Raw genomic sequence first — 17,428 nt, forward strand, 5'->3', positions numbered from 1 at the left:
TTGGCTTTGTACGTTACGAAATGTTTGGAAGGCACTGGGAATCCTGCTGTTCATGTTAAGTGTACGTCATTACAGCCTCCTGATCTGTGCCTGAGTGGGCGAGTTAAATCCTGCTTGCTCAAATGTTGGCATATCTTAGTGCTCGGCAGATTCCAAATGATGTCTTTAGAACCATTAAAAGTAACGCAGGAAGATCTGGGCTACAGTTGCAACTTTGAAATCAAGATCCTAATTGAACTGCTGTTCAAAATTGCACACGACACCAATTCCGCCTCACTGTCTTATTTCTACGGTTGCAGGCAGTACAGGGACTGGTTTTCAGAGGAATATATTTGGTATTATTCAGGAGGAAAAATTGTGGCATATAACGGTCTTTCACATTTCTTCATGTCTGTAGACACACCAGCCAATATTTATTCAACTGCTGCAGTCTGCCTTCAGAATTTACAACTGCGCTTGGCCAACTCCAGCTCAGAAGTCCTCAGTGGAGTCTTGTATTAAGACTTTGGCTGAAGTCGGTAAGTTTGCATTTCGAGAAAAATTGGGTGTTTGTTTTCACAATCTATCTGATTTCACAGGGAGTTCCTTTGAGGCACAGGTTTTGAAATTGATCCACTTGGAGAGGCACTGTTAGGGAGGTGGGGGTGTGGTGGGTGAGTACACTTGCCTCAATCCAGCCCCCCGATTTAAAGGATGAAAGTCTTTTCTGTCTGTTTGGCTTTCTGGTTTGAACTAAGGTAGTATCAACCTAATCCTGATTGGGCATGAAGCCACTGCACAGAATGCCTCTAACATGCTCCAAGTTAGGACTTAGAATCATAGAAGTTTACAACATGGAAACAGGCCCTTCGGCCCAACATGTCCATGTCGCCCAGTTTATACCACTAAGCTAGTCCCAATTGCCTGCACTTGGCCCATATCCCTCTATACCCATCTTACCCATGTAACTGCTCAGCGAGAACATGGGATGCTTGTCTTAGGAAATTTTAAAACGTCATACTGATACCTCATATGGGGAGGTGGGTCTATTCGGTGGATGGGCTGAGGCTCATTGTTGGGGCAGAGTGGATGGTGCTTTGTTCTACATCCACCCATGCCATGATTGTCCTGGGAGGGCTTGATTTTTGGAAATGGGAAATCTCCATTTGCCATCGCTGGTATTCCTCACCGTGAGCACAAAACTCACTGAAAGAAAAGAAAATATTGATTTACTTTCTGAAAACAATTCATCGTTAAACTTTAAAAAGTCCTGATATTAAAAATGTACAACCATTACATAAACAATTAATGCTCTCTGCAAAAAGAAAAATAAAGAACTTGCATTTCTATCGCACCTTTCGCAACCTCAGGACGGTCCAAAGTGCTTTTCAGCTAATGAAGTACTTTTGAAGTGTAGTCACTGTTGAGATAATGACCAGATAATCTGTTATAGTAATGTTGGTTGAGGGATAAATATTAGCATGGACACCAGGGAGAACTCCCCTACTCTTTTTTGAATAGTGTCGTGTTATGTCCACCTGAGATGGCAAATGGAGCCTCAGTTTAACATCTCATCCGAAAGACGGCACGTCCAGCAGTGTAGCACTGGGTTTTGTGCTCAAGTCTCATGGAGTGGGACTACGAACCCACGACCATCTGAATCAGAGGCAAGAGTGATACCACTGAGCCACGGTCAACAACTAAAACATTAAAGTACCATTTCATTTTTAATTGCAGCTAAAAGCCGAGCGATAGCGATCCCTGTCGATTTGGACAGCCAAGTGAACACCCTGTTTATGAGGACCCACTCCAACATGGTACAGAGGGCAGCAATAGGATGGCGAATGTCCGCTCGCAGTGCACCTCGCTATAGAGATGCAATCGGTGGACCATCCTTGGACTACAGGAATATTATAGAGAAGTTGCAGGTAAAACTGTCTTGTTTCAACAGATAATAGACAGTTACATTGGGGATTTAGAGATTAGGAACATACAGCACCAAGATAGGAACAGGCCATTTAGCCCCTTGAGCCTATTCCGTCATTAAGTTAGATCATGGCAGATCTATACCTCAACTCCATTTACGTGTCTTTGCTCCGTATTCCTTACCCAACAAAAATCTATTGACCTCAGTCTTAAATCTTTAGTTGACCCCCAGCATCCACAGCCTTTTTGGAGGAGAGAGTTCCAGATTTCCACTCCCCTTTGCATGAAGAAGTGCTTCCTGACATCAGCCCTGAACGGCCCGGCTCTAATTTTAAGGTTATGCCCCCTTGTTCTGGATTAACCCACCAGAGGAAATAGTTTCTCTTTATCTACCCTATCAATTCCTTTAATCATCTCAATTAGATCACCACTTAATCTTCCATACTCAAGGGAATACAAGCCTAGTCTATGCAATCTGGCCTCATAATTTAACCCTTTTAGCCCCGGTATCATTCTGGTGAATCTGCGCTGCACCCCCTCCAGGGCCAGTATATCCTTCCTGACGTGCAGTGCCCAGAACTGATTGCATATATCTACATTCAAAAGGGAATTGGATATATGCTTGAATAGGAAACATTTGCAAGGCTCTGGGGAAAGAGTGGGGGAGTGGGACTAATTGGATAGCCCTTTCAAAGAGTCAGCACTGGCACAATGGGCTGAATGGCCTCCTTCTGTGCTGTAAGGTTCTATGATCTACATTTTGTATAGTGCACTGCATAAGGATATTAATGCGTTCCACTGAATTTCAGTTGAAGTTCATGAATATGACTCCCCCATTGTCTCGGTAAATAAATGTACCACATGGTAGCAAGCTTATGGAACAGAAAGTCATACACTCAACAGCTAGTCTGCGCTGGGGTGTTAATAAGGGACACCATAATTGGCCCCTGATTTAGCGAGAGGGAAGATCAGCCCAGCCCCATTCCTTGCCTCAATCCAGTGGACCCTCCGCGCCCCCACTGCAAAAAGCCTATTGTAAGGACAGATTCAGGCATGACTGTGATGCCCCTTGTGGTCAAATAGCCTGCTGCTCTTCGTTACGTAAGTCCCCACATGAACAATACCCATACACCCAGAAGGATGAGAACCTGAGTCACAGCCCTCGAACTGTATCTCAACACGAGTCACTACGATCAGGAGAGGAAAGAAGAGAAAATGGGAGCAGCAGAATCACTGAAATAAAACAAATAATGAAGAGTTTCATGGGAATTTTATAAATGTGGTGCAGCATTTCCTGGTAGTTTTTGTTTATTTGCTACTGTTTTCATTTCTATACAGAGATAGGGATATTTCTAGATGATTATAGGACAATTGCAGTATTTTAAATAATATAAACTGTGAGGCACTACATAATGTACTGCATCATCTGAGCCTTAACATTTGCGCAGCTGCCGTTCAGCGGCCGACTCTTGGTTTGTTACATAACCTGCTCAGCAGAGTAAAACATTGCAAATTCTGGAGGGTGAACCCCTTGTTCACATGACATGTAATGGGAGCATTTGTCATTTTTCAGTCATGTAACCACTCTCGATGTAAGAAAACATTGATTACCCATTGTATGATTGATAAAGACAGGTAGGCAGATTCAATATTCATATTGAACAACTGCTGCGTTCCATCTTTTATATATTAACCGTGTGTGGCCTCGAGATCCATTAGCAGTTGGTGCTATAATGTATTAAGGTTACTCAGACACCTGATGGTTCTCCTGTATCAATCCTCAGGATATGGTGTCCACCCTTGAGCAGCAATTCCAACCCATGGTCCACGCTGAATTTTCGTTGCTGGTTGATGTCCTCCATAGTCCAGAACTGCTTTTCCCCGAAGGAAGCGATGCTCAGCTGAGATGCGAAAGTGGGGCCTTCATGAGCAAGTAAGTCAGGGGCAAGAAGTGGTGTGTGTGGAGACCGCACAGTGAGGGATAGTGATCTCGCCACTGAGTGCTATTAGTGAACATTCTATAGCGTAGAAATGAGGGTTGGAGCTGAATTATAAAGGTTTCTTTTAACGTGACATGAACTTGGTGTTCCATTATCTGTTCTGTTTTTATACCACACATAGAATTGTTAGAGCACAGAAGGAGGCCATTTGGCCCATCAAGCCTGTGCCGGCTCTTTGTAAGAGCAATCCAGTTAGTCCCATTCCCCCGCTCTTCCCCCGTAGCCCTTCAAATATTTATCCAATTCCTTTTTGAAAGCCACGATTGAATCTGCTTCCACCGCCCTTTCAGGCAGCACATTCCAGATCCAGGTCCACACACGCACTGACACACGGTGGTGTATTAGCGGTGACTTACTCAAACATCTAAAACGCTGCTGTCCGTATCCTAACTCACACCAAGCCACATTCACCCATCACTCTTTTGCTCGCTGACCTACATTGGCTCCTGGTCCACCAATGCCTTGATTTTAAAATCCTCATCCTTGTGCTCAAATCCCTCCACGGCCTCGCCCTTCCCAATCTCTAACTTCCTTCAGCCCTACAACCCAGCGAGAACTCTGCATTCCTCCAATTCTGGCCTCTTGAGCAACCCCCATTTGCTTCCTCCCACCATTGGCGGCCGTGCCTTCAGCTGCCTAGGCCCTAAGCTCTGGAATCCCCTCTCTAAACCTCTCCATCTCTTTCTCCTCCTTTAAGATGCTCCTTAAAATCTACCTCTTTGACTAAGCTTTTGGTCACCTGCCCTAATGTCTCCTTTCATTCGGTGTCAATTTTTGTCTGATTACGTTCCTGTGAAGAACCTTGGGATGTTTTACTATGTTAAAAGCGCTATATAAATGCAAGTTGTTGTTATTTCCTGGCTCTGTTTTGAAATGTTCATATCCTGCAAAGGACAGTAATAAGTCTGTTGCTTCATTCCTAACTGTTGAAGCAAGCGAGGGAGGGGAGAGCATACAGGCCCAACCAATGATATGAGTGTATTGATCCATCTCTTGCTCGTCCCACTCTCCTACGCTCTCCAATTGCCTCTCAGGTCAAATGTTTTTTTGCAGACATATAACTCGCTTTAAGCAAATGCATCTGCTTCCCAGGATATGATGAACTGCCCACTCCTGTATGTAAAAACTAAACACTTCTACTCACCTTCAGGCCTGCAGAAGCCCTCTGTACCTTATAAATGATGCACGGTGGGACAGTACAAGCAAAACACTGGAATGTCAGGCTGTGTAACTCACTTGCTCTTTTAGCTTACGCACGCTGCACCACTGCTTAATTTATTTTTCCATAAATCAGAGTTCCTTCCTGTAAGCAAGGAGACCATTTTTTATTTCACAAGTATAATGGACATTTTTTTTTATTCGTTCATGGGATGTGGGCGTCGCTGGCGAGGCCGGCATTTATTGCCCATCCCTAATTGCCCTTGAGGAGGTGGTGGTGAGCCGCCTTCTCAAGGGCAATTAGAGATGGGCAATAAAAGACATTATATGGATTATAATATATTTGAATTTTCAGAAGGCCCTCAATAAGGTACCTCATTGTAGACAAAAATCACTAAGGTCAGAGCATGTGGGGTCAAGGGACATGTAACAGAATGGATGGCAAACTGGCTACAAAACAGAAAACAGAGAGTAGGGGTTAAGGGTAGCTGCTCAGACTGGGAAAAGGTGGGAAGTGGTGTTCCACAGGGATCGGTGCTGGGATCACTGTTTTTCACAATTTACATAAACGATTTGGACTCGGAAATCGGAAGTACAATTTCAAAATTTGCGGACGACGCCAAATTGGGGGAGGTGGGGGTTAATACAAAGGAAGAATGTGTCAAAATGCAAGTGGAGATTAATAAACTTGCAGAATGGGCATGTAATTGGCAAATGAATTTCAATGTAGTTAAGTGTGATTTGGTGCATTTTGGTAGGAAGAATAAGGAGGCCACATACTGCTTGGATAGTAAGAGTCTGAATGGGATAGAGGAGGAAAGGTATCTAGGGGTACAGATATACAAATCACTAAAAGTAGTGATGCAGGTTAATGAGGCCATAAAAAAGGCAAAGGAAGTAGTGGGGTTCATTTCTAGATGGATAGAATTGAAAAGCAGAGAAATTATGTTAAACTTGTATAGAACCTTGGTTCTATACACTTGAATATTGTGCACAGTTCTGGTCTCCATTTTATCATATTATAAAAAGGATATAGAGGCATTGGACAGGGTGCAAAAAAGATTCACAAGGATGATACCAGAACTGAGAGGATTTAGTTTTCAGGAAAAGCTGAACAGGCTGGGGCTCATTTCTCCAGAAAAGAGAAGACTGAGGGGGTGACCTGATGGAGGTCCTTAAGATAGGGTAGGTGTAGAGAATTTTTTAAAAAGTATTCGTTCATGGGATGTGGGCGTCGCTGGCGAGGCCAGCATTTATTGCCCAGCCCTAATTGCCCTTGAGAAGGTGGTGATGAGCCGCCTTCTTGAACCGCTGCAGTCCGTGTGGTGAAGGTTCTCCCACAGTGCTGTTAGGAAGGGAGTTCCAGGATTTTGACCCAGCGACGATGAATGAACGGCGATATATTTCCAAGTCGGGATGGTGTGTGACTTGGAGGGGAACGTGCAGGTGGTGTTGTTCCCATGTGCCTGCTGCCCTTGACCTTCTAGGTGGTAGAGGTCGTGAGTTTGGGAGGTGCTGTCGAAGAAGCCTTGGTGAGTTGCTGCAGTGCATCCTACAGATGGTATACACTGCAGCCACGGTGCACCGGTGGTGAAGGGAGTGAATGTTTAGGGTGGTGGATGGGGTGCCAATCAAGCGGGCTACTTTGTCCTGGATGGTGTCGAGCTCCTTGAGTGTTGGTGGAGCTGCACTCATCCAGGCAAATGGATCGTATTCCATCACACTCCTAACTTGTGCCTTGTAGATGGTGGAAAGGCTTTGGGGAGTCAGGAGGTGAGTCACTCACCGCAGAATACCCAGCCTCTGACCTGCTCTTGTAGCCACTGTATTTATGTGGCTGGTCCAGTTAAGTTTCTGGTCAACGGTGACCCCCAGGATGTTGATGGTGGGGGATTCGGCGATGGTAATGCCATTGAATGTCAAGGGGAGGTGGTTAGACTCTCTCTTGTTGGAGATGGTCATTGCCTGGCACTTGTCTGGTGTGAATGTTACTTGCCACTTATGAGCCCAAGCCTGGATGTTGTCCAGATCTTGCTGCATGCGGGCATGGACTGTTTCATTATCTGAGGGGTTGCAAATGGAACTGAACACTGTGCAATCTTCAGCGAACATCCCCATTTCTGACCTTATGATGGAGGGAAGGTCATTGATGAAGCAGCTGAAGATGGTTGGGCCTAGGAATCTGCCCTGAGGAATTCCTGCAGCAATGTCCTGGGGCTGAGATGATTGGCCTCCAACACATGTTTCCACTTGTGGGGGAGTCCAAAACTAGAGGTCATAAATAGTCGCTAATAAATCCAATGGGGAATTCAGGAGAAACTTCTTTACCCAGAGAGTGGTGAGAATGTGGAACTCGCTACGACAAGGAGTAGTTGAGGCAAATAGCATAGATGCATTTAAGGGGAAACTGGATAAGCACATGAGAGAGAAAGGAATAGAAGGATATGCTGATAGGGTTAGATGAAGTAGGGAGGGAGGAGGCTCGTGTGGAGCATAACGCCGACATAGACCAGTTGGGCCGAATGGCCTGTTTCTGTGCTGTACTTTCGACGTAACTCAATGTATTGTTCTCCATCGTGTCATAGTACCTCTTCCTAGACTTGATTGGCCAGCCACTTTCAAAGATCTCCTGAATATTGACTGAGTGTGTTCCTGGCCTGTCTCAGTCCTGAACACTGCCATTTCCACATGATTCAAGGAGCGGAAATTAAACTTCCTCTTCGTGCTTCACAGCATCTGGAGAACTGCGTTCAGTTTTGGACACCGCACCTCAGGAATGATATATTAGCCTTGGAGGGGGTGCAGCGCAGAGTCACCAGAATGATACCGGGACTTAGAGGGTTAAATTATGAGGACAGGTTGCATAAACTTGGCTTGAATTCCCTTGAGTGTAGAAGATTGAGGGGTGATCTGATCGGGGTGTTTAAAATGTTAAAAGAATTCGATAGGTTAGATAGGGAGAAACTATTTCCTCTGGTGGGGGAATCAAGAACAAGGGAGCATTATCTTAAAATTATAGCCAGGCAATTTAGGAGAAAAATCAGGAAGCACTTTTTCACACAAAGGGTAGAGGAAATCTGGAAAACTCTCCGCCAAAAGGCTGTGGATGTTGGGGGTCAATTGGAGCTTTCACGACTGAGATCAATAAAGTTTTGTTTGGTAAGGGTATCGATGGATATGGATCAAAGGCGGGTAAATAGGGATAAGATACAGATCAGCGATGATCTAATTGAATGGCGGAGCACGTTCCTGTGTTCCTAAAACTCTTTCAAATTTGCCAGTGGTAACTGTGCAGAATTGAAGCAATGCAGCATTGCTGCAATGTACCCAAGGTGGTCTATTTCCAGAATGGTGAAGAAGGGAGAAGCAGCTGGACGATTATACACTACTAGTGTTGCACTCGAAGATCACTTGACTGTTGTATGCCGTGAAACCTGGAGTCACCAAAACTGTTTGCCAAAAATGGACCAAAACTGGATCCACCAACTCCAACTAAGTCCTTTGTAATTAATGCAGATTGAGAACAAAACCTAGCTCAGGGTTGATATCCACTCACACGGTTACGCGATTATCTTAACTGCTCCGTGTTACTACGTTGTCATTCTATGAATTATCCCATAAACAATACACTCGAACAGAAGTCTAACCTCACCGTTATCAGGTTAGATTACCAGTGTTTGTATAAATGGCTATTCTTCAATAATGCTTATAGAATCATAGAATCATAGAAGTTACAACATGGAAACAGGCCCTTCGGCCCAACATGTCCATGTCGCCCAGTTTATACCACTAAGCTAGTCCCAATTGCCTGCACTTGGCCCATATCCCTCTATACCCATCTTACCCATGTAACTGTCCAAATGCTTTTTAAAAGACAAAATTGTACCCGCCTCTACTACTGCCTCTGGCAGCTCGTTCCAGACATCACCACCCTTTGAGTGAAAAAATTGCCCCTCTGGACCTTTTTGTATCTCTCCCCTCTCACCTTAAATCTATGCCCCCTCGTTATAGACTCCCCTACCTTTGGGAAAAGATTTTGACTATCTACCTTATCTATGCCCCTCATTATTTTATAGACTTCTATAAGATCACCCCTTAACCTCCTACTCTCCAGGGAAAAAAGTCCCAGTCTGTCTAACCTCTCCCTATAAGTCAAACCATCAAGTCCCGGTAGCATCCTAGTAAATCTTTTCTGCACTCTTTCTAGTTTAATAATATCCTTTCTATAATAGGGTGACCAGAACTGTACACAGTGACCAGAACTGTACACAGTAAGGTTGCGCTGTAATTTTAATTTCAGGCATGTATTAAATTAATGAAGCTAATGAAATGAAACTCAAGGTTTGTGAAAAAAAAATTGCTTTTCAAATAATAAAAATAACATTTGCATAATTGTTTAAAATATTTTTTAATTTTTAATTTTATTTATGAATTACACCAATCCTAACTGGAGAACAAGTTACTAGTGCACATTTTTAGAAAGAAATGTCAATAATATATCAAGTTTTGTGCATAGCATGCACTTCCTGTAAATGTCACACTTAAAACAACAACAAGAACAACTTGCTTTTTATACAGCGCCTTTAATGTAGTAAAATATCCCAAGGCACTTCACCGGAGCGTAATCAGACTGAAATTGACACCGAGCCAAAGAAGGAGACATTAGGACAGGTGACTATAGGCTTGGTCAAAGAGGTAGGTATTAAGGAGCGTCTTAAAGGAGGGTAGAGAGGTGGAGAGGTTTGGGGTGGGATTTCTGGAGCTTAGGGTCTCGGCAGCTGAAGGCACGGCCTCCAATGGTGGGGCGGAGGAAGTGGGGGATGCACAAGAGGCCAAAACTGGAGGAACGCAGAGATCTTGGGGGTTGTAGGGCTGGAAGAGGTTACAGAGATAGGGAGGGGATATTATTTGATATTGTGTGCAACACCAGGGGAGATCAGCTAATGAAAAATATGGCTAAGATTTAAATCAATATTTTAACTCGTAATTAAATTCACTGGAGGCTTTGCATGATGCAGTTTTATGACGGTCATGGTACTACACCTCACATTTTGGTTTTAAAGAATAAATCTTCTCTCAAGTATTTCAATTATTTTAAAGTATATCTTCAAATGATTCACAACTACATTTATGTATTTGAAAAAGCATTACTGGGTGCAGTAAGTGACCTTACATAATGAGGTAGAACATCATTAAACCTCCTACCTTCTTACTCCTTTAGAAACAATATGAAAATGATCTTGATGTGAATTGCCTGTACATTTTTAAAAGCAATACATAATTGTGTCAGCTGTGGCTCAGTGGGTAGCACTCTCACCTCTGAGTTAATGAAGGTCATGGGTTCAAGTCCTACTCCAGAAACTTGAGCACATAATCCAGGCTGATATTCTCAGTATAGTACTGAGGGAGTGCTGCACTGTCAGAAGTGCTGTCTTTTGGATGAGACATTAAACCGAGGCCCTGTCTGCCCTCTCAGGTGGATGTAAAGGATCCCATGACACGATTCAAAGAAGAGCAGGGGAGTTCTCCTCAGTGTCCGGTCATTTATCTCGTTGCTGTTTGTGGGACCTTGCTGTGCACAAATTGGCTGCCGCGTTTCCTACATTACAACAGTGGCTGTAAAGTGCTTTCTGACATTGTAAGGCTGTGAAAGACGCTATAGAAATGCAAGCCTTTCTTTCTTTATTAACTCGGGAGTTTTTAGCAATTCCTGTTGCTGTGTCTGTCAGAGATTGGAGGGAAAAACATGTATTTATACTGTGATAATTTAATCGCAGATTGATCAATCATTCTAAAAAACTGATGGATAAAGAAGAGAAACTCTGCATTAAAATTCTTCAAACGCTGAGAGAAATGCTCAACAGGACGGACAATTTTGGGGAAAAGGTGAGTTCAAATTGTCCATTCATCTGGAGGTCCTTTTAATGTGTAGTGAGCACATCTGCCACTAGTGGTCAGTGTTTATCAAGCATTTGTTGGTTACCAGTGTACTCAGAGCTCCAAGTAAATGTTTTGTCAAAATACAATGTAGACACCCTAACCTCATGTTAAGAACTGGTTCTATTGGATTGTTCAACAAGCAATAAAAGCATTCTATGTGTGTTAGAAATGTCAGTGCATGTCATTCTTGGTCTCTGCCTGGAGCTGGAGAGAAGTAGAATTATATGCTTCTTTTCGGAAACCAATGGCCCCCGCTCACACCCAAAGTATCCCCAGGAGGGCAGGGGGTCAGAGAACTAAGCAAACAAGCTGAAGACGAATGACAACAGCAGCCTCCAACCAACAAGAGCACCTCTTAACATAGGTAAGACCCCTCAATTCCTCTCCCGCACCCCCAGCACAGCCTAGTCCAAGGTTAAAATGATTACCATGGCATTTAAATGTGCATTGCTCCAATGTACGCACTTGCATTTATATAGAACCCCTAACGTAGAAAGATGTCTTGAGGTACTTTCAAAGGGAAAAAATAAAAAGGAACGGTGGGAGTGTAAGGAGGGGGGGGACGAAAAATAAGGTCACAAAGATGGGTTTTGAAAGTTGTTGGCTTTAGGGAGGGGGCTCGAGAGCGTTGAGCCAAGGCAGCTGAAGGATCTGCCACCGATGGTGGGGCGAAGGGAGGAGGGACGGGATGCACAGGAAGCTGCAGGGGGACGATCGCAGTCAACATACACAGGATGGAGAGGGATGTGTAGGCAGGGTATGCTTCAGCCAAAGAGCTCAAGGATTTTACGTTCAATGCATTGGGGCAGGGAGCAGTGTAGGTCAGTGAGGGTGAAGGTGTGCAGGACAGGGTGGGGCTGGCTGAATTTTGGACATGTTGGAGTTTATAGAAGGTTTAGGGTGGGAGGCAGAGGAGGGGCCCATCGGAGAGTCGAGTCGAGGTGACAGAAGTGTGGCTAAGGGTTTTGGCTTCAGTGAGGGTTAATTAGGGTGTGCAGGTGGGCAGTATTGTGGAGGTGGAAGTGGGCAGTCTTGTTGATGGATAGCAAGTAGGGTCTGAAGCTCAGCTCTGGGTTGAACTGGATGTTGAAGTTTTACTCAGCCTGGGAAAATAGGCAGGGAGGGGAATGGAGCCATTGGCAAGGGAGGGAAGTTTATAGCGGGGACCAAAAAACAATAACTTTGGTCTTTAGCTGGAGGAAAATTTGAGTCGGCGTGACTTTTTGATAGCACAAAGGTGCTTGATGGAAGTGATGGAGAAGTAGAGTTAAGTGCCATCACCACACACTGAACTGTCAACAAAGGGTAGCAGGTATGTGAGGAAGGTTGGCGGGGGGGGGCGGGGGGTGTGGGGGGCAAGGACATGCCCCTGAGGGACTCTGGAGGTGACTTCACGGTTTCAGAAACATTTTTTTGAGTTAATTCTCAGGATATGGGCGTCACTGTCAAGGCCAGCATTTATTGCCCACCCCTAATTGCCCTTGAGAAGGTGGTGGTGAGCCACCTTCTTGAACCACTGCAGTCCGTGTGGTGAAGGTTCTCCCACAGTGCTGTTAGGAAGGGAGTTCCAGGATTTTGACCCAGCGACGATGAAGGAACGGCAATATATTTCCAAGTCAGGATGGTGTGTGACTTGGAGGGGAATGTGCAGGTGATGTTATTCCCATGCGCCTGCTGCTCTTGTCCTTCTAGGTGGTTGAGGTCGCGGGTTTGGGAGGTGCAGTCGAAGAAGCCTTGGCGAATTGCTGCAGTGCATCCTGTGGATGGTACACACTGCAGCCACAGTGTGCCGGTGATGAAGGGAGTGAATGTTTAGGGTGGTGGATGGGGTGCCAATCAAGCAGGCTGCTTTGTCCTGGATAGTGTCGAGCTTCTTGAGTGTTGTTGGAGCTGCACTCATCCAGGCAATTGGAGAGTATTCCATCACACCCCTGACTTGTGCCTTGTAGATGGTGGAAAGGCTTTGGGGAGTCAGGAGGTGAGTCACTCGCCGCAGAATACCCAGCCTCTGACCTGCTCATGTAGCCACAGTGTTTATGTGGCTGGTCCAGTTAAGTTTCTGGTCAATGGTGACCCCCAGGATGTTGATGGTGGGGGATTCGACGATGGTAATGCCGTTGAATGTGAAGGGAAGGTGGTTAGATTCTCTCTTGTTGGAGATGGTCATTGCCTTGCACTTGTCTGGCACGAATGTTACTTGCCACTTATGAGCCCAAGCCTGGATGTTGTTCAGGAATTGCTGCATGTGGGCACGGACTGCTTCATTATCTGAGGGGTTGCGAATGGAGCTGAACATTGTGTAAGCATCAGCGAACATCCCCACTTCTGACCTTAGAATGGAGGAAAGGTCATTGAAGCAGCTGAAGATGGTTGGGTCTAGGACACTGCCCTGAGGAACTCCTGCAGCAATGTCCTGGGGCTGAGATGATTGGCCTCCAACAACCACAACCATCTTCCTTGATCGAGAAGCCATTGCTGGAAATGTACTGGCTGCATTGAACAGGTAGGAGTGGAACTATACAAGGGCGCTTACAGAGCGGGATAATGCATGAGAGGTGGTGGAGTAGGATGGCATGGTCGACTGTGTTGAATGCCATGGAACGGATGGCGCTCTGTGGTCACTGACTTTACCCAGGCAATCTTGGTACTCTGACCAGAGCAGAAGAACAGGGAATTTTGGGTGAGATAGGGATGGGAGGTGACAAAATATTCAAGGACCTTACAGGACCCATCAATGGGTACAGAGGGAAACCTAAGATTGCATGAACCTATGGTAGAGGGCTGGGTTTGACAAGGAAAATTCTTAGCTTGTAGGCTGATTCAAAGAGGAAACAGTCCAGGAGCTCGCGGAGAAGTTAAGTCCAGTTCAGGAACCATTGAAGGAGCGCTGATCGATCCAGGAGAGGAGCAGAGAGGATTGTCATAAAAACCCATCTGGTTCACTAATGTCCTTTAGGGAAGGAAACCTGCCGTCCTCACCCGGTCTGACTCCAGACCCACAGCAATGTGGTTAATTCTTAATTGCCCTCTGAAATGGCCTAGCAAGCCACTCAGTTGTAAAATCTCGCTAAAAAAAGGTCATAATAAGAATAAAACCGGACGGACCACCCAGCATCGGACCACTAGGCACCAGACACGGCAAAGGCAAACCAAGCCCAGTCGACCCTGCGAAGCCCTCCTCGCTAACATCTGGGGACTTGTGCCAAAATTGGGAGAGCTGTCCCACAGACTAGTCAAGCAACAGCCTGACATAGCCATACTCACAGAATCATACCTTTCAGCCAACGTCCCAGACTCTTCCATCACCATCCCTGGGTATGTCCTGTCCCACCGGCAGGACAGACCAACCAGAGGTGGCGGTACAGTGATATACAGTCAGGAGGGAGTGGCCCTGGGAGTCCTCAACATTGACTCCGGACCCCATGAAATCTCATGGCATCAGGTCAAACATGGGCAAGGAAACCTCCTGCTGATTACCACCTACCGTCCTCCCTCAGCTGATGAATCAGTCCTCCTCCATGTTGAGCACCACTTGGAGGAAGCACTGAGGGTAGCAAGGGCACAGAATGTACTCTGGGTGGGGGACTTCAATGTCCATCACCAAGAGTGGCTCGGTAGCACCACTACTGACCGAGCTGGCCGAGTCCTGAAGGACATAGCTGCTAGACTGGGCCTGCGGCAGGTGGTGAGCGAACCAACACGAGGGAAAAACCTACTTGACCTCGTCCTCACCAATCTACCTGTCGCAGATGCATCTGTCCATGACAGTATTGGTAGGAGTGACCACCGCACAGTCCTCGTGGAGATGAAGTCCCATCTTCGCACTGAGGACACCATCCAACGTGTTGTGTGGCACTACCACCGTGCTAAATGGGATAGATTCAGAACAGATCTAGCAGCTCAAAACTGGGCATCCATGAGGCGCTGTGGGCCATCAGCAGCAGCAGAATTGTATTCCAGCACAATCTGTAACCTCATGGCCCGGCATATTCCTCACTCTACCATTACCAACAAGCCAGGGGATCAACCCTGGTTCAATGAGGAGTGTAGAAGAGCATGCCAGGAGCAGCACCAGGCGTACCGAAAAATGAGGTGCCAACCTGGTGAAGCTACAACTCAGGACTACATGCATGCTAAACAGTGGAAGCAACATGCTATAGACAGAGCTAAGCTCTGCAGTCCTGCCACATCCAGTCATGAATGGTGGTGGACAATTAAACAACTCACTGGAGGAGGCGGTTCTGTAAACATCCCCATCCTCAATGAAGGCAGAGTCCAGCACGTGAGTGCAAAAGACAAGGCTTAAGTGTTTGCAACCATCTTCAGCCAGAAGTGCCAAGTGGATGATCCATCTCGGCCTCCTCCCGATATCCCCACCATCACAAAAGCCAGTCTTCAGCCAATTCGATTCACTCCACGTGATATCAAGAAACGGCTGAGTGCACTGGATACAGCAAAGGCTATGGGCCCCGTCAACATTCCGGCTGTAGTGCTGAAGACTTGTGCTCCAGAACTAGCCGTGCCTCTAGCCAAACTGTTCCAGTACAGCTACAACACTGGCATCTACCCGATAGCGTGGAAAATTGCCAAGGTATGTCCTGTCCACAAAAAGCAGGACAAATCCAATCCGGCCAATTACCGCCCCATCAGTCTACTCTCAATCATCAGCAAAGTGATGGAAGGTGTCGTCGACAGTGCTATCAAGCGGCACTTACTCACCAATAACCTGCTCATCGATGCTCAGTTTGGGTTCCGCCAGGACCACTCGGCTCCAGACCTCATTACAGCCTTGGTCCAAACATGGACAAAAGAGCTGAATTCCAGAGGTGAGGTGAGAGTGACTGCCCTTGACATCAAGGCAGCATTTGACCGAGTGTGGCACCAAGGAGCCCTAGTAAAATTGAAATCTTTAGGAATCAGGGGGAAAACTCTCCAGTGGCTGGAGTCATACCTAGCACAAAGGAAGATGGTCGTGGTTGTTGGAGGCCAAACATCTCAGCCCCAGGACATTGCTGCAGGAGTTCCTCAGGGCAGTGTCCTAGGCCCAACCATCTTCAGCTGCTTCATCAATGACCTTCCCTCCATCATAAGGTCAGAAATGGGGATGTTTGCTGATGTTTGCACAGTGTTCAGTTCCATTCGCAATGCCTGAGATAATGAAGCAGTCCGTGCCCGCATGCAGCAAGACCTGGACAACATCCAGGCTTGGGCTGATAAGTGGCAAGTAACATTCGCTCCAGACAAGTGCCAGGCAATGACTATCTCCAACAAGAGAGAGTCTAACTACCTCCCCTTGACATTCAACGGCATTACCATCGCTGAATCCCCCACAATCAACATCCTGGGGGTCACCATTGACCAGAAACTTAACTGGACCAGCCACATAAACACTGTGGCTACATGAGCAGGTCAGAGGCTGGGTATTCTGCGGCGAGTGACTCACCTCCTGACTCCCCAAAGCCTTTCCACCATCTACAAGGCACAAGTCAGGAGTGTGATGGAATACTCTCCTCTTGCCTGGATGAGTGCAGCTCCAACAACACTCAAGAAGCTCGACACCATCCAGGACAAAGCAGCCCGCTTGATTGGCACCCCATCCACCACCCTAAACATTCACTCCCTTCGCCACCGGCGCACAGTGGCTGTAGTGTGCACCATCCACAGGATGCACTGCAGCAACTCGCCAAGGCTTCTTCGACAGCATCTCCAAACTCACGACCTCTACCACCTAGAAGGTCAAGGGCAGCAGGCACATGGGAACAACACCACCTGCACGTTCCCCTCCAAGTCACACACCATCTCGACTTGGAATTATATCACCGTTCCTTCATCGTCGCTGGGTCAAAATCCTGGAACTCCCTTCCTAACAGCACTGTGGGAGAACCTTCACCACACGGACTGCAGCGGTTCAAGAAGGCGGCTCACCACCACCTTCACAATGGCAATTAGGGATGGGCAATAAATGTTGGCTTTGCCAGCGACGCCCACATCCCATGAACGAATAAAAAAAAATCCCAGGAAACCAGGAATGGAATCCAACAGAAGAGTCAGTAGAGGAATAAAGCAGAGCCCAGGTAACTAGGGAAGGGGCGGAGCCCAGGCAACCAGGGAATGGGCGGAGCCCAGGCAACCAGGGAAGGGGCGGAGCCCAGGCAACCAGGGAGGGGCGGAGCCCAGGCAACCAGGGAAGGGGCGGAGCCCAGGCAACCAGGGAAGGGGCGGAGCCCAGGCAACCAGGGAGGGGCGGAGCCCAGGCAACCAGGGAAGGGGCGGAGCCCAGACAACCAGGGAAGGGGCGAAGCCCAGGAAACCAGGGAAAGAGCAGAGCCCAGCCCAGTGGCGGAACCCAGCCCAGGAGCCGGCATCAATGTCTATCTACTGACCAGTTAAAACAGACGTTGTCTTAGCAAGATATACTGGCATAT

At 46.7% G+C, this 17,428-nt stretch overlaps 1 protein-coding gene across 3 annotated transcripts in view; it reads left to right on the plus strand.

Annotated features, from left to right (window-relative positions):
• itpr2 (inositol 1,4,5-trisphosphate receptor, type 2) overlaps window positions 1–17,428 on the plus strand; it is a 295,275-nt gene that overhangs the window by 162,855 nt on the left and 114,992 nt on the right. For all 3 annotated transcript variants that reach the window (XM_068004673.1, XM_068004674.1, XM_068004675.1), the window contains exons 34-37: window positions 398–518; window positions 1,717–1,907; window positions 3,690–3,838; window positions 10,841–10,949. In XM_068004673.1, the coding sequence (XP_067860774.1) occupies window positions 398–518; window positions 1,717–1,907; window positions 3,690–3,838; window positions 10,841–10,949 (570 nt within the window). The remainder of the gene's footprint in view (window positions 1–397; window positions 519–1,716; window positions 1,908–3,689; window positions 3,839–10,840; window positions 10,950–17,428) is intronic.

Source organism: Heptranchias perlo, chromosome 24, assembly GCF_035084215.1.
Source record: "Heptranchias perlo isolate sHepPer1 chromosome 24, sHepPer1.hap1, whole genome shotgun sequence".
NCBI lineage: Eukaryota > Metazoa > Chordata > Chondrichthyes > Hexanchiformes > Hexanchidae > Heptranchias > Heptranchias perlo.